Source organism: Tachyglossus aculeatus, chromosome X3 (genome assembly GCF_015852505.1).
Source record: "Tachyglossus aculeatus isolate mTacAcu1 chromosome X3, mTacAcu1.pri, whole genome shotgun sequence".
Taxonomy (NCBI): Eukaryota; Metazoa; Chordata; class Mammalia; order Monotremata; family Tachyglossidae; genus Tachyglossus; species Tachyglossus aculeatus.
In genome coordinates this window covers 34,855,682-34,868,839 of record NC_052099.1, presented here as the reverse complement: position 1 = coordinate 34,868,839, position 13,158 = coordinate 34,855,682, and the positions used below count along the sequence as shown (strand labels likewise).

At 52.9% G+C, this 13,158-nt stretch overlaps 1 protein-coding gene across 1 annotated transcript in view; it reads right to left on the bottom strand.

Moving 5' to 3' along the window:
• Positions 1-6,661, bottom strand: part of PHLPP1 (PH domain and leucine rich repeat protein phosphatase 1) — a 47,366-nt gene extending 40,705 nt beyond the window's left edge. The window contains exon 1 of the mRNA XM_038770235.1: positions 6,487-6,661. Coding sequence (XP_038626163.1) covers positions 6,487-6,580 — 94 coding nt within the window. The 5' untranslated portion in view covers positions 6,581-6,661. The remainder of the gene's footprint in view (positions 1-6,486) is intronic.
• Between the last annotated feature and the right edge of the window lie 6,497 nt (positions 6,662-13,158).

Below are 13,158 nucleotides of genomic sequence, written 5' to 3'. Positions count from 1 at the left end.
TTCATGCTGTTGATGCCTACTTGTTTTGTTTTGTTGTCTGTCTCCCCCTTCTAGACTGTGAGCCCGTTGTTGGGTAGGGACTGTCCCTATCTGTTGCCGAATTGTACTTTCCAAGAGCTTAGTATGGTGCTCTGCACACAGTATGCACTCAAAAAATATGACAATGAATGAATGAATGAATGAATGACGGTAAGTCCCACTCCTGGGCCAAATGTTTGGAGCCTGGAGAAGCCATACCAGCCACAGGGCAACCAGTCCTTCCCCCGTCACCCCGCCTGCGTGGTGTCAGCTCCCAGGACGCTTCCCTATGGCCCTCGCATTTTAGGCCGCAACAGGGACCCTTGGTGAGAGGCCACCAATCCTCATTCTCCGGGTCGCTTGGCTACCTCCAGTCACAATCCACCAGGCCCACGGCCGACTTGGCCAGTTGCCCCCGAAGCCCAGAATTACTCACTCCTCCAGGAAGTTCTCCTCCCGTCACAGTCATGATGGTTCAACTAACACTGATACCTGGGCTGGGTAAGGGCCACCACGGGGGGAACAAAGGCACGAGAGGCAGAAGCCCTGCCCCCAAGTCCCTTCACCGATGCCCACAACGAGGAAAGCACGGGAAAAAGCGAGAGCGACACACACACACACCACACACACACACACACACACACACACACACACACACACACACACACTCCCCCTCACATTCCCCACTCTAGATCCCCATGTCCCTCTTGACCCTGGGACGCTTGATGCCAGGCCCCACGTGGGGCTCACAGTCTTTGAGGGAGGAAGATCTGTTATGACTACTTAACCCCTGTTTGTAGATGAGGAAACAGACTTAGAGAAGTTAAGTGACTGGTCCAGGGTCATACCCAGCAGGCCAGTGACAGAGCTGGGATCTGAAGCAAGGTCTCCTGATTCTCAGGGCTCGGGCTCTTTCCACACACTAGGCCTCACTGCTTCACAAAACCCTACTTGACTGAAAAATTTTTAATCTAGTACAATGACCATCTTTTGACAGTAAAACACCTCACAAGGCTAAAAATTCAGGGTACGTGGATTTCTCAATGAATTACTAGATGGATAGAGGAATCAAAGTGACGGGAAAGGAATCTGATTCAGCCGGCAGGATGGGGGTGTCTCTGAGCCCGGGGGCCTGCTGAGGGCAGGGGAGGAGGCATTTTTGAGACCAGGGGTCTGCTGAGGGGGGTGTCTTTGAGACCCAAGTTGTGCTGGGGTGGGGTGGGGGGTTGTCCCTGAGCTTGGGAGTCTGAGGGAGGGAAGAGGGGATGTATCTGAGACTCAGCTGAGGGCGAGGGAAGGGGATGTCTCCGCAACCGGGGTCCGTTGAGGCGGGGGGGGAGGGTGTGTCTCTGAGAAGGGGGGTCTGCTGAGGGCAGAGGGAGGGGGTGTTTCCGAGACCGAAGGCCGGCTGAGGGCAGAGGGGACAGGGGATGTCTCCGCAACCGGGGTCCGTTGAGGCGGGGGGGAGGGTGTGTCTCTGAGAAGGGGGGTCTGCTGAGGGCAGAGGGAGGGGGTGTTTCCGAGACCGAAGGCCGGCTGAGGGCAGAGGGGACAGGGTGCGGGGAGGAGATGTGAGACCAACAGGCCGCGCAGGGCGGGACCAAGTATGTATCAGAGCAGAGGAAGGGTCGGTCCCCTGGGAATGGACTCCACCTTCTACAGCCCGCTCACCAGGAACCCCTCCCCAGCCCCATGTCAACACAGCTGGGAAGTGCAGGGCCAGGAGAGCTAGCCTTGGGACCGAGTCGCCCCGCCCGAGACCCAGGGATGGGCAGGCAAGCACCCTGCCCACTCCGTGCGCAAGGGCTTGGGAAGGCGAGGGAGGGAGGTAGTTGGGGGGGGGGGGGGGGAGAAGAAGAAGTAGGAAGAAGAGGAGGAGGCCATTCAGGATCCACGCCTTTTCCCAGGAAGCTGACCACATCCAGAGAAGAGGCCGCTTTGCTCTTCCCCCCGGGTGGGCAGGGGAGAGGATAGGTCTCGCCCTTCAACCAGCAGAGAAGCAGATCACAGGCTTGACTGACCCGGGTCCTTCTCTGGAGAATCGTTCTCCAAATTCCCAAATCTGCCGAGCCCCCTTCCAAACGTGTTGGGGGGCGGGGGGGGAGAGGGTGTGTGCGGAAGCCAGAATCACAGATCAGAGTTCTCTCTGTCGGCCTCTGGCTTTGATCCTCCTGGGAAAGCAGGGGGCCTTCCCCTTACAAAACACAAGCCCTGAAAGGAAATACACTCGAGGGGAGGGAGCGTGTTTCCCAGCGGCCTTCTCCGTCCATCACTGTTGATCTCAAAGCCAGTCCACTCTACTAACTCCACCCTGCCCTTCAAAGCTGCCGGCCCCAACCCCGATACTGTGTGGAAGGAGTCAGGCAGCCCCGGCTCCTTCTGGAGGGAAAGGTGAGGCCCGGAGAGGCCGAGACCGGGCCCCACACCGCACTGGCCACATTCCGGACCTGGTGGGAGGCAGCGGGGTGTGGCATGGTGAGGCCACGCAGTTGGGAGTTTAGGTCACTGAGTTGCTTGGATAAGCTCCTCAGGCCCCCTGATTTATGGTTTCCTCACCTGCAAAAAGGGGGCAAGATCCCCGCTCTCCCTCCCTCATAGACTGAGAGCCCCAAAAGGAGCAGAGGCTGCGTCCGCTCTCACCACCCTGTAGCAGCACAGGACCTGACAGCTAGTAAGCACTGTATCCACACCATATATTACTGCAAGCCAAATTCCCTAACATCCAGGTGACAGAGCAACCCTGTCTTCTTTTTAGCACCAAGAAACAGGCTTTCTAATGATAATAATAATTGACATCTGTTAAGAGCTTACATGTTCCAAACACTGCGGTAGATACCAGAAAATCAGATTGGACCCAGTCCCTGTCCCATTTGGGGATTTTTCTTTTTTAAAACGGTATTTGTTAAGCGCTATGTTGTTGTTGTTAACGGTATTTGTTAAGCTTTTACTATGTGCCAGGCACTGTTCAAAGCATTGGGGTAGATACAAAGTAATCAGGTTGGACACAGTCCACATCTCCCATGGGGCTCACAGTCTTAAATCCCATTTTACAGATGAGGTAACGAGGCACAAAGCAGTGTTCAACGTCACTCAGCAACCAAGTGGTGGAGCACGTATTAAACCCAGGTCCTTCGGGCTCCCAGGCCCCTGTTCTATCCACTAGGCCACAGTGCTTCATCCCAGCTCACAGAAAGTCCTGCCACCGGGATTCCAGAAACGTGACTGTTATCCAAAAAAAGCATCCAAGTCCCAGAAACCAGCCTCCAGAGCTGAGAAATCCATCACCCGCGTTCCCCAGGCGGAAGGCCTAACGTGAATTGACAGGTACATTTTTCAGAGCAGGTGTTGTTTGAAGAAGTATGCTCCTGCGCTTGCCTGATGAAATGAGAAAACACCAGCAGGCTGATTTGGGGTGAAGACCCTAGATTAAAAGCCAAAACTAGCAAATCCCTCGTAGACCGATTCAGATCTGTGAGTCTTCCGGATAGATTTGCCCAGGTGAGAAAGAGTATTTAGGTAAAGAGTCTTAAGGTTGATCAGCAAGTAGCATGGCCTAGTGGAAAGAGTCCGGGCCTGAGAGTCAGAGAACCTGGTTTCTAATCCCGGCTCTGCTGCTGACCTGGGGCAAGTCACGTCATTTCTCAGGGTCTCAGTCTCGTCGTTTGTAAAATGGGAATTACCCAGTCTCCCTCCTACTTAGCTTATGAGCCCCTTATTTGGACTGGAACAGTGCCAACTCGACTGCCTTGTATCTACCCCAGTATACGAAGATCTGTTTAATTCACCGCTTAGCACATTTTAAGTGCTTTTCATGTGCCACTGTTATTACTACCTGGCACAAACGCCAACTAATTTGCGCATGATGCCCTTTCATCATCAACAACGGTATTCATAGAGCACTTACTATGTGCAGAGCACCGTACTAAGCGCTTGGGAGAGTACAGTATGGTCATGGGTTCTAATCCCAGCTCCGCCACTTGTCTGCTGTGTGACCTTGGGCAAGTCACTTCACTTCTCTGTGCCTCAGTTCCCTCTGCTGTAAAATAGGGATTAAGACTGTGAGTCCCGCCTGTGTCCACCCCAATTCATCCTGTATTTACCCCAGCGCTTAGAACAGTGCCTGGCATATAGAAAGCGCTTAATACCAGAATTATTATTACTATTAACAGAGTTGGCAGAGGCATTCCTTGTCCCCTGCCCCTAAGCCCGGCACTGGGTGAAGCACAAATCCCTCATGGCAGAAGCAGCTGCACAGAAGGGCAAAAGTAATCCCAGCTGGAGGTGTCTGAGAGAACTAAATCGCAGCAAAAAGATGAAAGCTGAAAAACTGACCCCAGAAGACAGCCCCCGGAACCAAGGAGGTTCTAGTAGCCAGCCCCACGGGCCCAAGGCCAAGCGGCGACCACCATCCACCACGAAAGTCACTACCCGCTTCCAATCGACTCCCCAGGCTTCAGCGGGCACGGCCTCCCGGACAGCCGAAGCTCACCCAAAGGAGCCCGGCTCGCATGCGGCTCTCGATCTACCATTGGCCAAGACGGTGGGCTCCGGTCAGTCAGTTAATCACATTTATCAAGTGCTTACTGTGTGCAGAGCACTGTACTCAGCACTTGGGAGAGTGAAATGGAACAATAGACACATTCCCTGCCCACAATGAGCTTATAGTTTGGGGGGGGGGGAGACAAACATTAATATAAATAAATGACAAGTATATACATAAATGCTGGAGGGCTAGGGGCGGGGATGAATAAAGGGAGCAAGTCAGGGCAAGGCAAAAGGGAGTGGGAGAAGAGTAAAGGAGGCTTAGTCAGAGAAGGCTCCTTGGAGGAGAGGTAAGGGAAGGCCAGCCCAACCTGCGACCACGTCAGACCCGCGTGACAGCTCACGTCCAACGTGGTGGGTGGCACTCCCCAGCATCACCAGCCCTGGTCCTGGGGCACCTGGCAGGCAGTGTGCCTGCCTGCAAATGGGGGGGGGCAAAGGGAACTTCACAGTCAAATATTAGACTTGCCCTGAGGGCATTCCAAAAATAGAACTTCCCAGGACAGAGCAAAAGCATGTTCCCAAATCTTCAACAGGGCCGTTCAACCCTACAGGCAGGAGACGAAAAAGACATTTCAGATACTTGAACATTTTTGCCCTTGCAGAGCAGAGGAGAAGAGCAAGAGGAGAAGGGGAGACAACAAGAGAAGAGGGCACAGCTTATCCTTTTTAAATCCCGCTCTGCAGCCTCCGGATGCCATGACAGTCGACCCCTGGCCTACGTCCTACCTCTGGCCTGGAATGCCCTCCCGCCTCACAACCGCCAAACTAGCTCTCTTCCCCACTTCAAAGCCCTACTCAGAGCCCACCTCTTCCAGGAGGCCTTCCCAGACGGAGCCCCCCCATTGCTCTGCTCCTCCTCCCCTCCCCATCGCCCCTACTCCCTCCCTCTGCTCTACCCCCTTCCCTGCCCCACAGCACTTGTGTACATTTGTACGTTTATTATTTTATTTATTTTATTAATGATGTGCATATATCTATAATTCTATTTATTTTCATGCTGTTGATGCCTACTTGTTTTGTTTTGTTGTCTGTCTCCCCCTTCTAGACTGTGAGCCCGTTGTTGGGTAGGGACTGTCCCTATCTGTTGCCGAATTGTACTTTCCAAGAGCTTAGTATGGTGCTCTGCACACAGTATGCACTCAAAAAATATGACAATGAATGAATGAATGAATGAATGACGGTAAGTCCCACTCCTGGGCCAAATGTTTGGAGCCTGGAGAAGCCATACCAGCCACAGGGCAACCAGTCCTTCCCCCGTCACCCCGCCTGCGTGGTGTCAGCTCCCAGGACGCTTCCCTATGGCCCTCGCATTTTAGGCCGCAACAGGGTGGTGGCCGGCCGGAAAGGAGGACGCAGGGAACGGCAGGGAGCCAGCCGGGCACAGCTTTGGTCATCAGAGCCATGCCCGGCCACCACACATCACCGTCTAACAGAAACACTGATGTGAGCAGGCTTCCTGCACGGCCCACCTTCCTAGAGCTCTTGTGGAAACTGGAGGACCCGGGACCCTTCCACCTGCCTGCTTCCGGGGTAGTACCCAGCCCAAGCCCCCAAACTCAGCACTCTCCATCACACTGGTTATTCAGGAATCACTGAGAAGCAGCCAGGGGTTTCACCAAACAACTTACAGTTTTTCTCAAGTCTACCCTGCCTTCTCCTCCACCAGTACTAATAGGATGCATTAAGCTGTAGACTGTAAGCTCATTGTGGGCAGGGAATGGGTCTGGTATATTGCTGCATTGTACTCCCCCAAGCACTTTGTACCATGCTCTTCACACAGTAAGTGCTCAATAAATACGATTGATTGATTGAGCGGCTACTGTGTGCAGAGCACCGTCCTAAGTGCTGGGAAAGAATACCTGAGTGGAAACTGGACCCGAGACCCTCTCTCCTCCCTCCCTCCCTCCTCTCCCTTTAACTGACCTGCTGCTGCCTGAATCGTGAAACGGTTTGGCCAAACTGGGAGACAGACTTGTGCAAATTCCAACCCTGTTTGGCAAACAGACGCCAGCAGCATCTCGACTGCTCCGGTTCTTCGCTTGTGCGTTAGCAGTTCCTGCAACTGGTCGTGCTGTCATCCAGATTTTTCTGGCTCTGAGAGGAGACTGCAATGGGTTGGAGTGGGGGAACGGGGCGGTTTGTAGAGGAGAGTTTCTACCCCCTCTCCAAGGCTCCCCAAGTCTCCCTCTCCCTCGCCGAGTGTCCCCCTCTCTCCTCCCCCTCACCTCCCCTCTGAATGTGAGAACTTCCTGCAGGGAGAAGGACATGAATAGGGTCTGGCCCAGAGTCAGGAAAGATAGCCCAGGCTGTGAATGCCCTGAATTCATCTCCTGTGCAGCCACTAAATTAAAGGAATTCAGAAGCACCACAAAGAGCCCGGCTCTTTAATGGATTCCGCCTTTTATTTCCTAATATAATTAAGCGGCACACAAATAAAAGCCTTTTCCAAGGAGCCGGGCCAGATGACTCGGCCTGGCGGGGTCCTTCCCTCGAAGGAGGCCCGTCTCCCCCCTCGCTCCCCGATGCGAGGCCGAGAACCCACCCTCCCACCCTGCCCCTGGAGGCGGAGGGTCGCCCGAGGGTCTCCGTCCAGAAGCCGTGGGGTAGCCCCCACTCCTCGCTCCCATGCCCTCCGACCCCGAGCAGCCTCGGCTCCTCCGCCTCACACCTGCTCTGTGCTCCATCGGCTCACTGGCTCAGCCCCAGCCGCTGGGGTAGAGTTTGACCAGGGCCCGGCCTGAGGCACACCTGGTCGGAGCCCAAGGGGAACGGCAAAGCTTGCGGTCCAGCCTGCCGGGGACTGGCTCTGAAATACTATCAATTTAATTCAATCGCATTTATTGAGCGTTTACTGTGTGCAGAGCATCATGCTGAGCGCTCGGAGAGTCCAATACAACAATAAACAGGCATATTTCCTGCCCACAACGAGCTCTTTCCCAGCACTGACCAAAGCATTCTGCACAAGGTAGTCAAATCAATCGATGGTATTTACTGAGCCCTCCTGAATGCAGAGCACTGTACTAAGCACTTGGGAGAGTACACTAGAACCGAGATGGTAAACATGTTCTCTGCCCACAGTGAGAAGCAGAGTGGCCTCGTGGAAAGAATAGAGGCCTGGCATTCAGAGGAACTGGTTCCAATCCCAGCTCCACCACTTGTCTGCTGTGTGATCTTGGCCAGGTCACTTCATTTCTCTGTGCCTCAGTTCCCTCCTTACCTCCTTCCCTTCCCCATAGCACCTGTATATATGTTTGTACATATTTATTACTCTATTTATTTATTTATTTTACTTGTACATATCTATTCTATTTATTTTATTTTGTTAGTATGTTTGGTTTTGTTTTCTGTCTCCCTCTTGTAGACTGTGAGCCCACTGTTGGGTAGGGACTGTCTCTATACGTTGCCAACTTGTACTTCCCAAGCGCTTAGTCCAGTGCTCTGCACACAGTAAGCGCTCAATAAATACGATTGATTGATTGATTGATTCCCTCATCTGGAAAATGGGGATTAAGACTGTGAGCCCCATGTGGGACATGGCCTGTATCCAACCCGATTTGCTTGTATCTACCCCAGCGCTTAGTACAGTGCCTGGCACACAGTAAGCATTTAACAAATACCGTTTTAAAAAAAAAAAATATATATATATATAAGGCTTTGAAGGTGATTGTCAGAGAGGAAGGGGGTGGGTGTTCCCGGCCAGAGGCAGGACACGGGTGAGGACTGGGCCACCCGCAGAGCTCGAGTCCCACCAGACCTTTCTCCAGGCCAAATCTCCGCCACCGGGGCCAAAGCCGTGGCTCCATCCCTTCCACCTGCCAAATGAACGGGAGGTTAGGACCGCCAAGCGTGCCGTGACAGAGTCCGAAATGGAAGCGTCGGTCCCCAGCCGGAAGCTCCGCTCCACTGACTGCCACGGAGGATACGCACAGTGAAGCCGTTGGGGAGGACAGGACGAGACAAGTCACAGTCCATAAACAACGCAACCTCAACACAGAATTTCACATTTTGCCCGAGAGTCACTTTAAACAGATGTACGGAATAATGATAATGATGGTACTTGATAAGCACATACTATGTGCAAGTGCTATACTGAGCTCCGGGGTCGATATAGGATTTTCAGGTCAGACACAGGCCCTGTCCCATATGGGGCTCATAGTATAAGTGTTGGGGCGGGGAGGAGAGCTGGTACTAAATCCCCAACTTTACAGATGAGGAAAAACTGAGGCCCCAAGGAGTTAAATGACTTGCCCAAGGTCACCCAGGCAACTGGAGGAGCCACGATTGGAACCCAGGTCCTCCAACTCCCACTGTTGGGTAGGGACCGTCTCTATATGTTGCCAACTTGTACTTCCCAAGTGCTTAGTACAGTGCTCTGCAAGCAGTAAGCGCTCAATAAATACGACTGAATGAATGAATGAATGAACTCCCAGGCTCGTGCTCTTTCCACAAGGTCACTGGCTTCCCAGATGAATCAGATTTTTCTTCCCTCCCCTTACCAGCTCTCCCCAGGAAACCTCGCCTCGGTCCCCTGCCGCCACACGGCACCACGGGAGCACCATGTGGGCTCAGAGACCTGACTGACCTGTCGCAGGCATTCAGTCACTTCAGGGTTTCATGATGACCTTCAGCCAGAGGTGCTGGTTCGGCCACTGAGCACCAGACTGGACAGGAGCCCTACACAAGCCACAGGCATGGATTCCCTGCCCTCGGGGAGCTTTCACTCACACACCACTCAGCTCCCAAGCTGCCCGTGGGGTCAGCGGTAACCCTGTCTATAACCCTGCCTAACTCACTAGACTTCCTGCTGCCCCGAGCTGGCTGGACCAGAGGGAGGATGGCCTAATCCAGGATAGCAAGGGGGAAGTCTGCTGAGAGAACACCAAAGCCCCCCACCCCAAAAAAAAAACACCCATAAAAATACCCACCTTAGAGCAGGTCCTACTTCCCTACTCCTCATCCAACGGATCCCAAACCCACTGCAATGGCTGCAGGAGGGAAATAATCATAATAATAGTAATAACAATGATGTTATTTGTTAAGGACTTACTAATGTGACGGGCACTGTACTAAGCCCCGGGGTGGATACAAGCAAATTGGGTTGGATCCAGTCCCTGTCCCAAGTGGGACTCAGTTTCAATCCCCATTTTTCAGGTGAGGTAACTGAGGCACAGAGAAGTGAGGTGACTTGCCCAAGGTCACACAGCAGACAAGTGGCAGAGCCAGGATTAGAACCTATGGTCTCTCGTCTCCCAGGCCCGTGCTCAACCCACTAGCCATACTGCATCACTGGTTGACCGACGGAGCAGAAGCTTCACTGCCGGCCGCCCGGGCGCGCCTTGCTGCCGAAAGCGGCCCAGAGACGCAGCCAACAGGTCAGGGCAGGCGGGCGACCGAGCAAAGCTCTGGGCCAGAAGCAGCCGAGCAGGTTCTGCCGCCCTCCTCCTGCTCTGTCAGTGGGGGTAGGCTCAGGGGCGGCGCCGCGCCAGGGAAACAGAGCAGCGAGGAGCCTCGACGACACCCAGGACGAGTGACTGAGAGGGGTGGCACCGCCGGCCCGAGGGGAGCCAGCTTCGCGTGGGAGGCCCCAGGAGCACAGAAATGGGGACGGCTCCCCAACCCCCAGGGACAGCCAGAGCCACGACCACAGCCCAGCTTGTCGCTGTACAGCAGACGCCCACGTGCCCACCCGCTCCCTCAGCCAACCGTCGGGGCCTGGTGCTGGGATGGCCAACGTGCCCCGAGCCACCAGAGACCAGAGCAGACCCCGGAGCTGCTGGAAAGGGCTCAATGCCCACCGGCCCAAGCCCGGGACGATAGATTGAGCCATCTGTCCCCTCCAGGCTCTTGGCTTCAGACGCGAAAGAGATGAGGAGCCCAGTGAGGGAGCCACTAGGGGATCAAAGGCCTCTGATTCGTTAGAGCAATTCCGGTTGGGCCCTCTGGTCACTGAATTACGAGGATGACTACCTTGATTGGGGTTTCGAGTTTATCTGAAAGCAATTCTGGTTAGAGTGTTCCAAGTCTTACAACATTCCAGCAATTGCACTCCACTTGTAAAGAAAGACTAGACTTCACCTATCTGGATAGCTTTGAAAATACAAAAAACTAAAGCCAACCTGTGTCTTTGAAGTAAAATAAAGGTCTTCACCAAGGTAGGTCAGAGTACCAAACATGTGGTTTCCCAAACCAAAAAGAACTATGGTTTGAGCCTATCAGAAGGCACTTGAAAGATCCAGGGAGTTCCGCCCCCATTCCAATGCCAACTTCTGTCTAGAAAAGGGCCACGACTCCCTCTCTCTCTCGGCTTTCAAACCTGCCACACACCCCACTCGCCCCATCTTCAAAACTTCCTGAAATCCCACCTCTTCCAAGCGTTCCCAGATTGATTTTCTTCTCTCGAGATGGCGTCCTCGGCTACCCAGCACCTCAGTTCTCATGCACTCAAAACAACCTGCAGGGTTTTTGTCCAAATCTCTTAATAATTATTATTATTATTATGGTATTTGTTAAGCACTTACTATGTGTCAAACACTGTTCTAAGCGCTGGCATAGATACAAGGTAATCAGACTGTCCCTCATGAGGCTCACAGTCTTAATCCCCATTTTACAGACGAGGTAACAGGCACAGAGAAGTTAAGTGGCTTGACCAAGGTCACACAGCAGACAAGTGGCAATGCCGACAATAGAACCCACATCCTCTGACTCCCAAGTCTGGGCTCTTTCCATTAAACCACACTGCTTCTCCTCTTAAGACACTCTACTATACGATTGAATGAATGAATATTCACCAAATCATCACTCCAGTCTCCCTGTCCTCCTTTTGGTCAATTATTCTGGGTCCCTTTCCACCATTTACTGTATGGATCTTTCTGTGAGTAGAGCACTGTACTAAGGTAGAGTACAGAGTTGGTAGACATGTCCCTTGACCAGGAGGGGCTTACTGACTTGGGGCGGGGGGGGGGGGGGGGGGGGAGGTAACAGACATTAAAATAAATTATAGATAGGTACATGAGTGCTGCGGGGTTGAGAGTGGGGTGAATAACGGGTATAAATCCCATTTCGAGGGTGATGGCGAAGGGAGAGGGAGTAGGGGGAATGAGGGCTTAGTAGGGGGAGGCCCCCTGGAAGAGATGGGATTTTAATAAGGCTTTGAAAATGGGGAAAGTGTTGGCCTGATGGGTATGAAGGGGAGGGAGTTCCAGGACCGAAGCAAGGCGTGGACAAGGGGTTGGCGGTGAGATAGATGAAATCAAGGTTCAGTGGTCAAGTTGGTGTTACAGGAGTGAAGTGAGTGTGCTGGGTTGTAGCAGGAAATCAGTAAAGTAAACTAGAATGGCAAACTTTGAGGGCAGGGGATTACCACGGACAGCATTAGTTGAATGCCTACTGTGGACAAAGCACTGGACTAAATGCTTGCAAAAGTTGAAGACAGAAGACATGATTGGCAACTCTCAAGGAGCTTACTTGGACAAATACACCCATACAGATAGGGGAATCATGTCTTCTAGTATTATTATTATTCTATCTCCATTGTAATCTCCCGGATTTTGCCACCACCAGTGCCACCTGGGCTGTGAAAACTATGGAACAAATCTGACTGTCCCAAAAGTTCAAGAATGATCTGAGACAGCTCCCTCACGACAGCCTTGCTGGCCGGGCCAGAGACATTCCCCATTACCCTCCAACGGAATTAAGCAGGGCCGAGTTGGGATCCAAAACCCTCCTCTATTTATTGTCCACAGCCCTGCCAGAAGAGGCAGCAAATGCCCTTGGATGCAGCTGTGGCCAACCCAGCGCTTCGCACAGAGTAGGTGCTTGATCTCATTATTATTACTATTATGAATACTACTGAACCACACTGGGCCTCACTTTCCTCATCTTTAAAATGGAGATAAGATCCCTGGTCTGCTTCCCCCATAGAAAGTGAGTCTCACGGGTGACAGGAACTGAGGCTGACTGGATTGGCCTGTCTCTTCCCCAGTGCTTTGCACGGTTGTTTGCGTTATCATTATCTTTACGATGGATTGGGGATGAGCAAAACGGGTTCAGAAGCTAAAGGCTAATCTCCTTCAGAAGCGAAAGCCAAGCTGAAATGGAGGTCAGGGAGGAGTGTAGCCAAAGTGATATTCCCACTCCCTCCCTCCCACCCACCCACCTCCCCGCCAGCCGTGTCCCAGACAAGCCCCAGTGAAAATGAATGTCCGTTCTGCCCAGCCCGAAAGAGAAACACTCAGACACTCGCTCAGCGGCCCCGAATCCTCACGGGACAAACATCCCAGAGCCGTCTATCCCTCCTGGCCCTTCTGCCACCGGTCTCTAGGCCCACTGACTGGAGACTCGGACTTGCGCTTCAATCTACGGGACAAGTGACTTTGCCACAGGCGATTCAGAGACGCTACAGAGCAGGTTCCATGGAATGCTGTCATCTTCCTAAGATGCAACTCTCTACTAGCTCCCAGAAAGCCCCAGGTTCCAGCAAAATCACATTTATTCAATCATATTTATTAAGCGCTTACTATGTGCAGAGCACTGACCAAAGAGCTTGCGAGACTACAAAACAAGGATAAACAAACACATTCCCTGCCCACAGTGAGT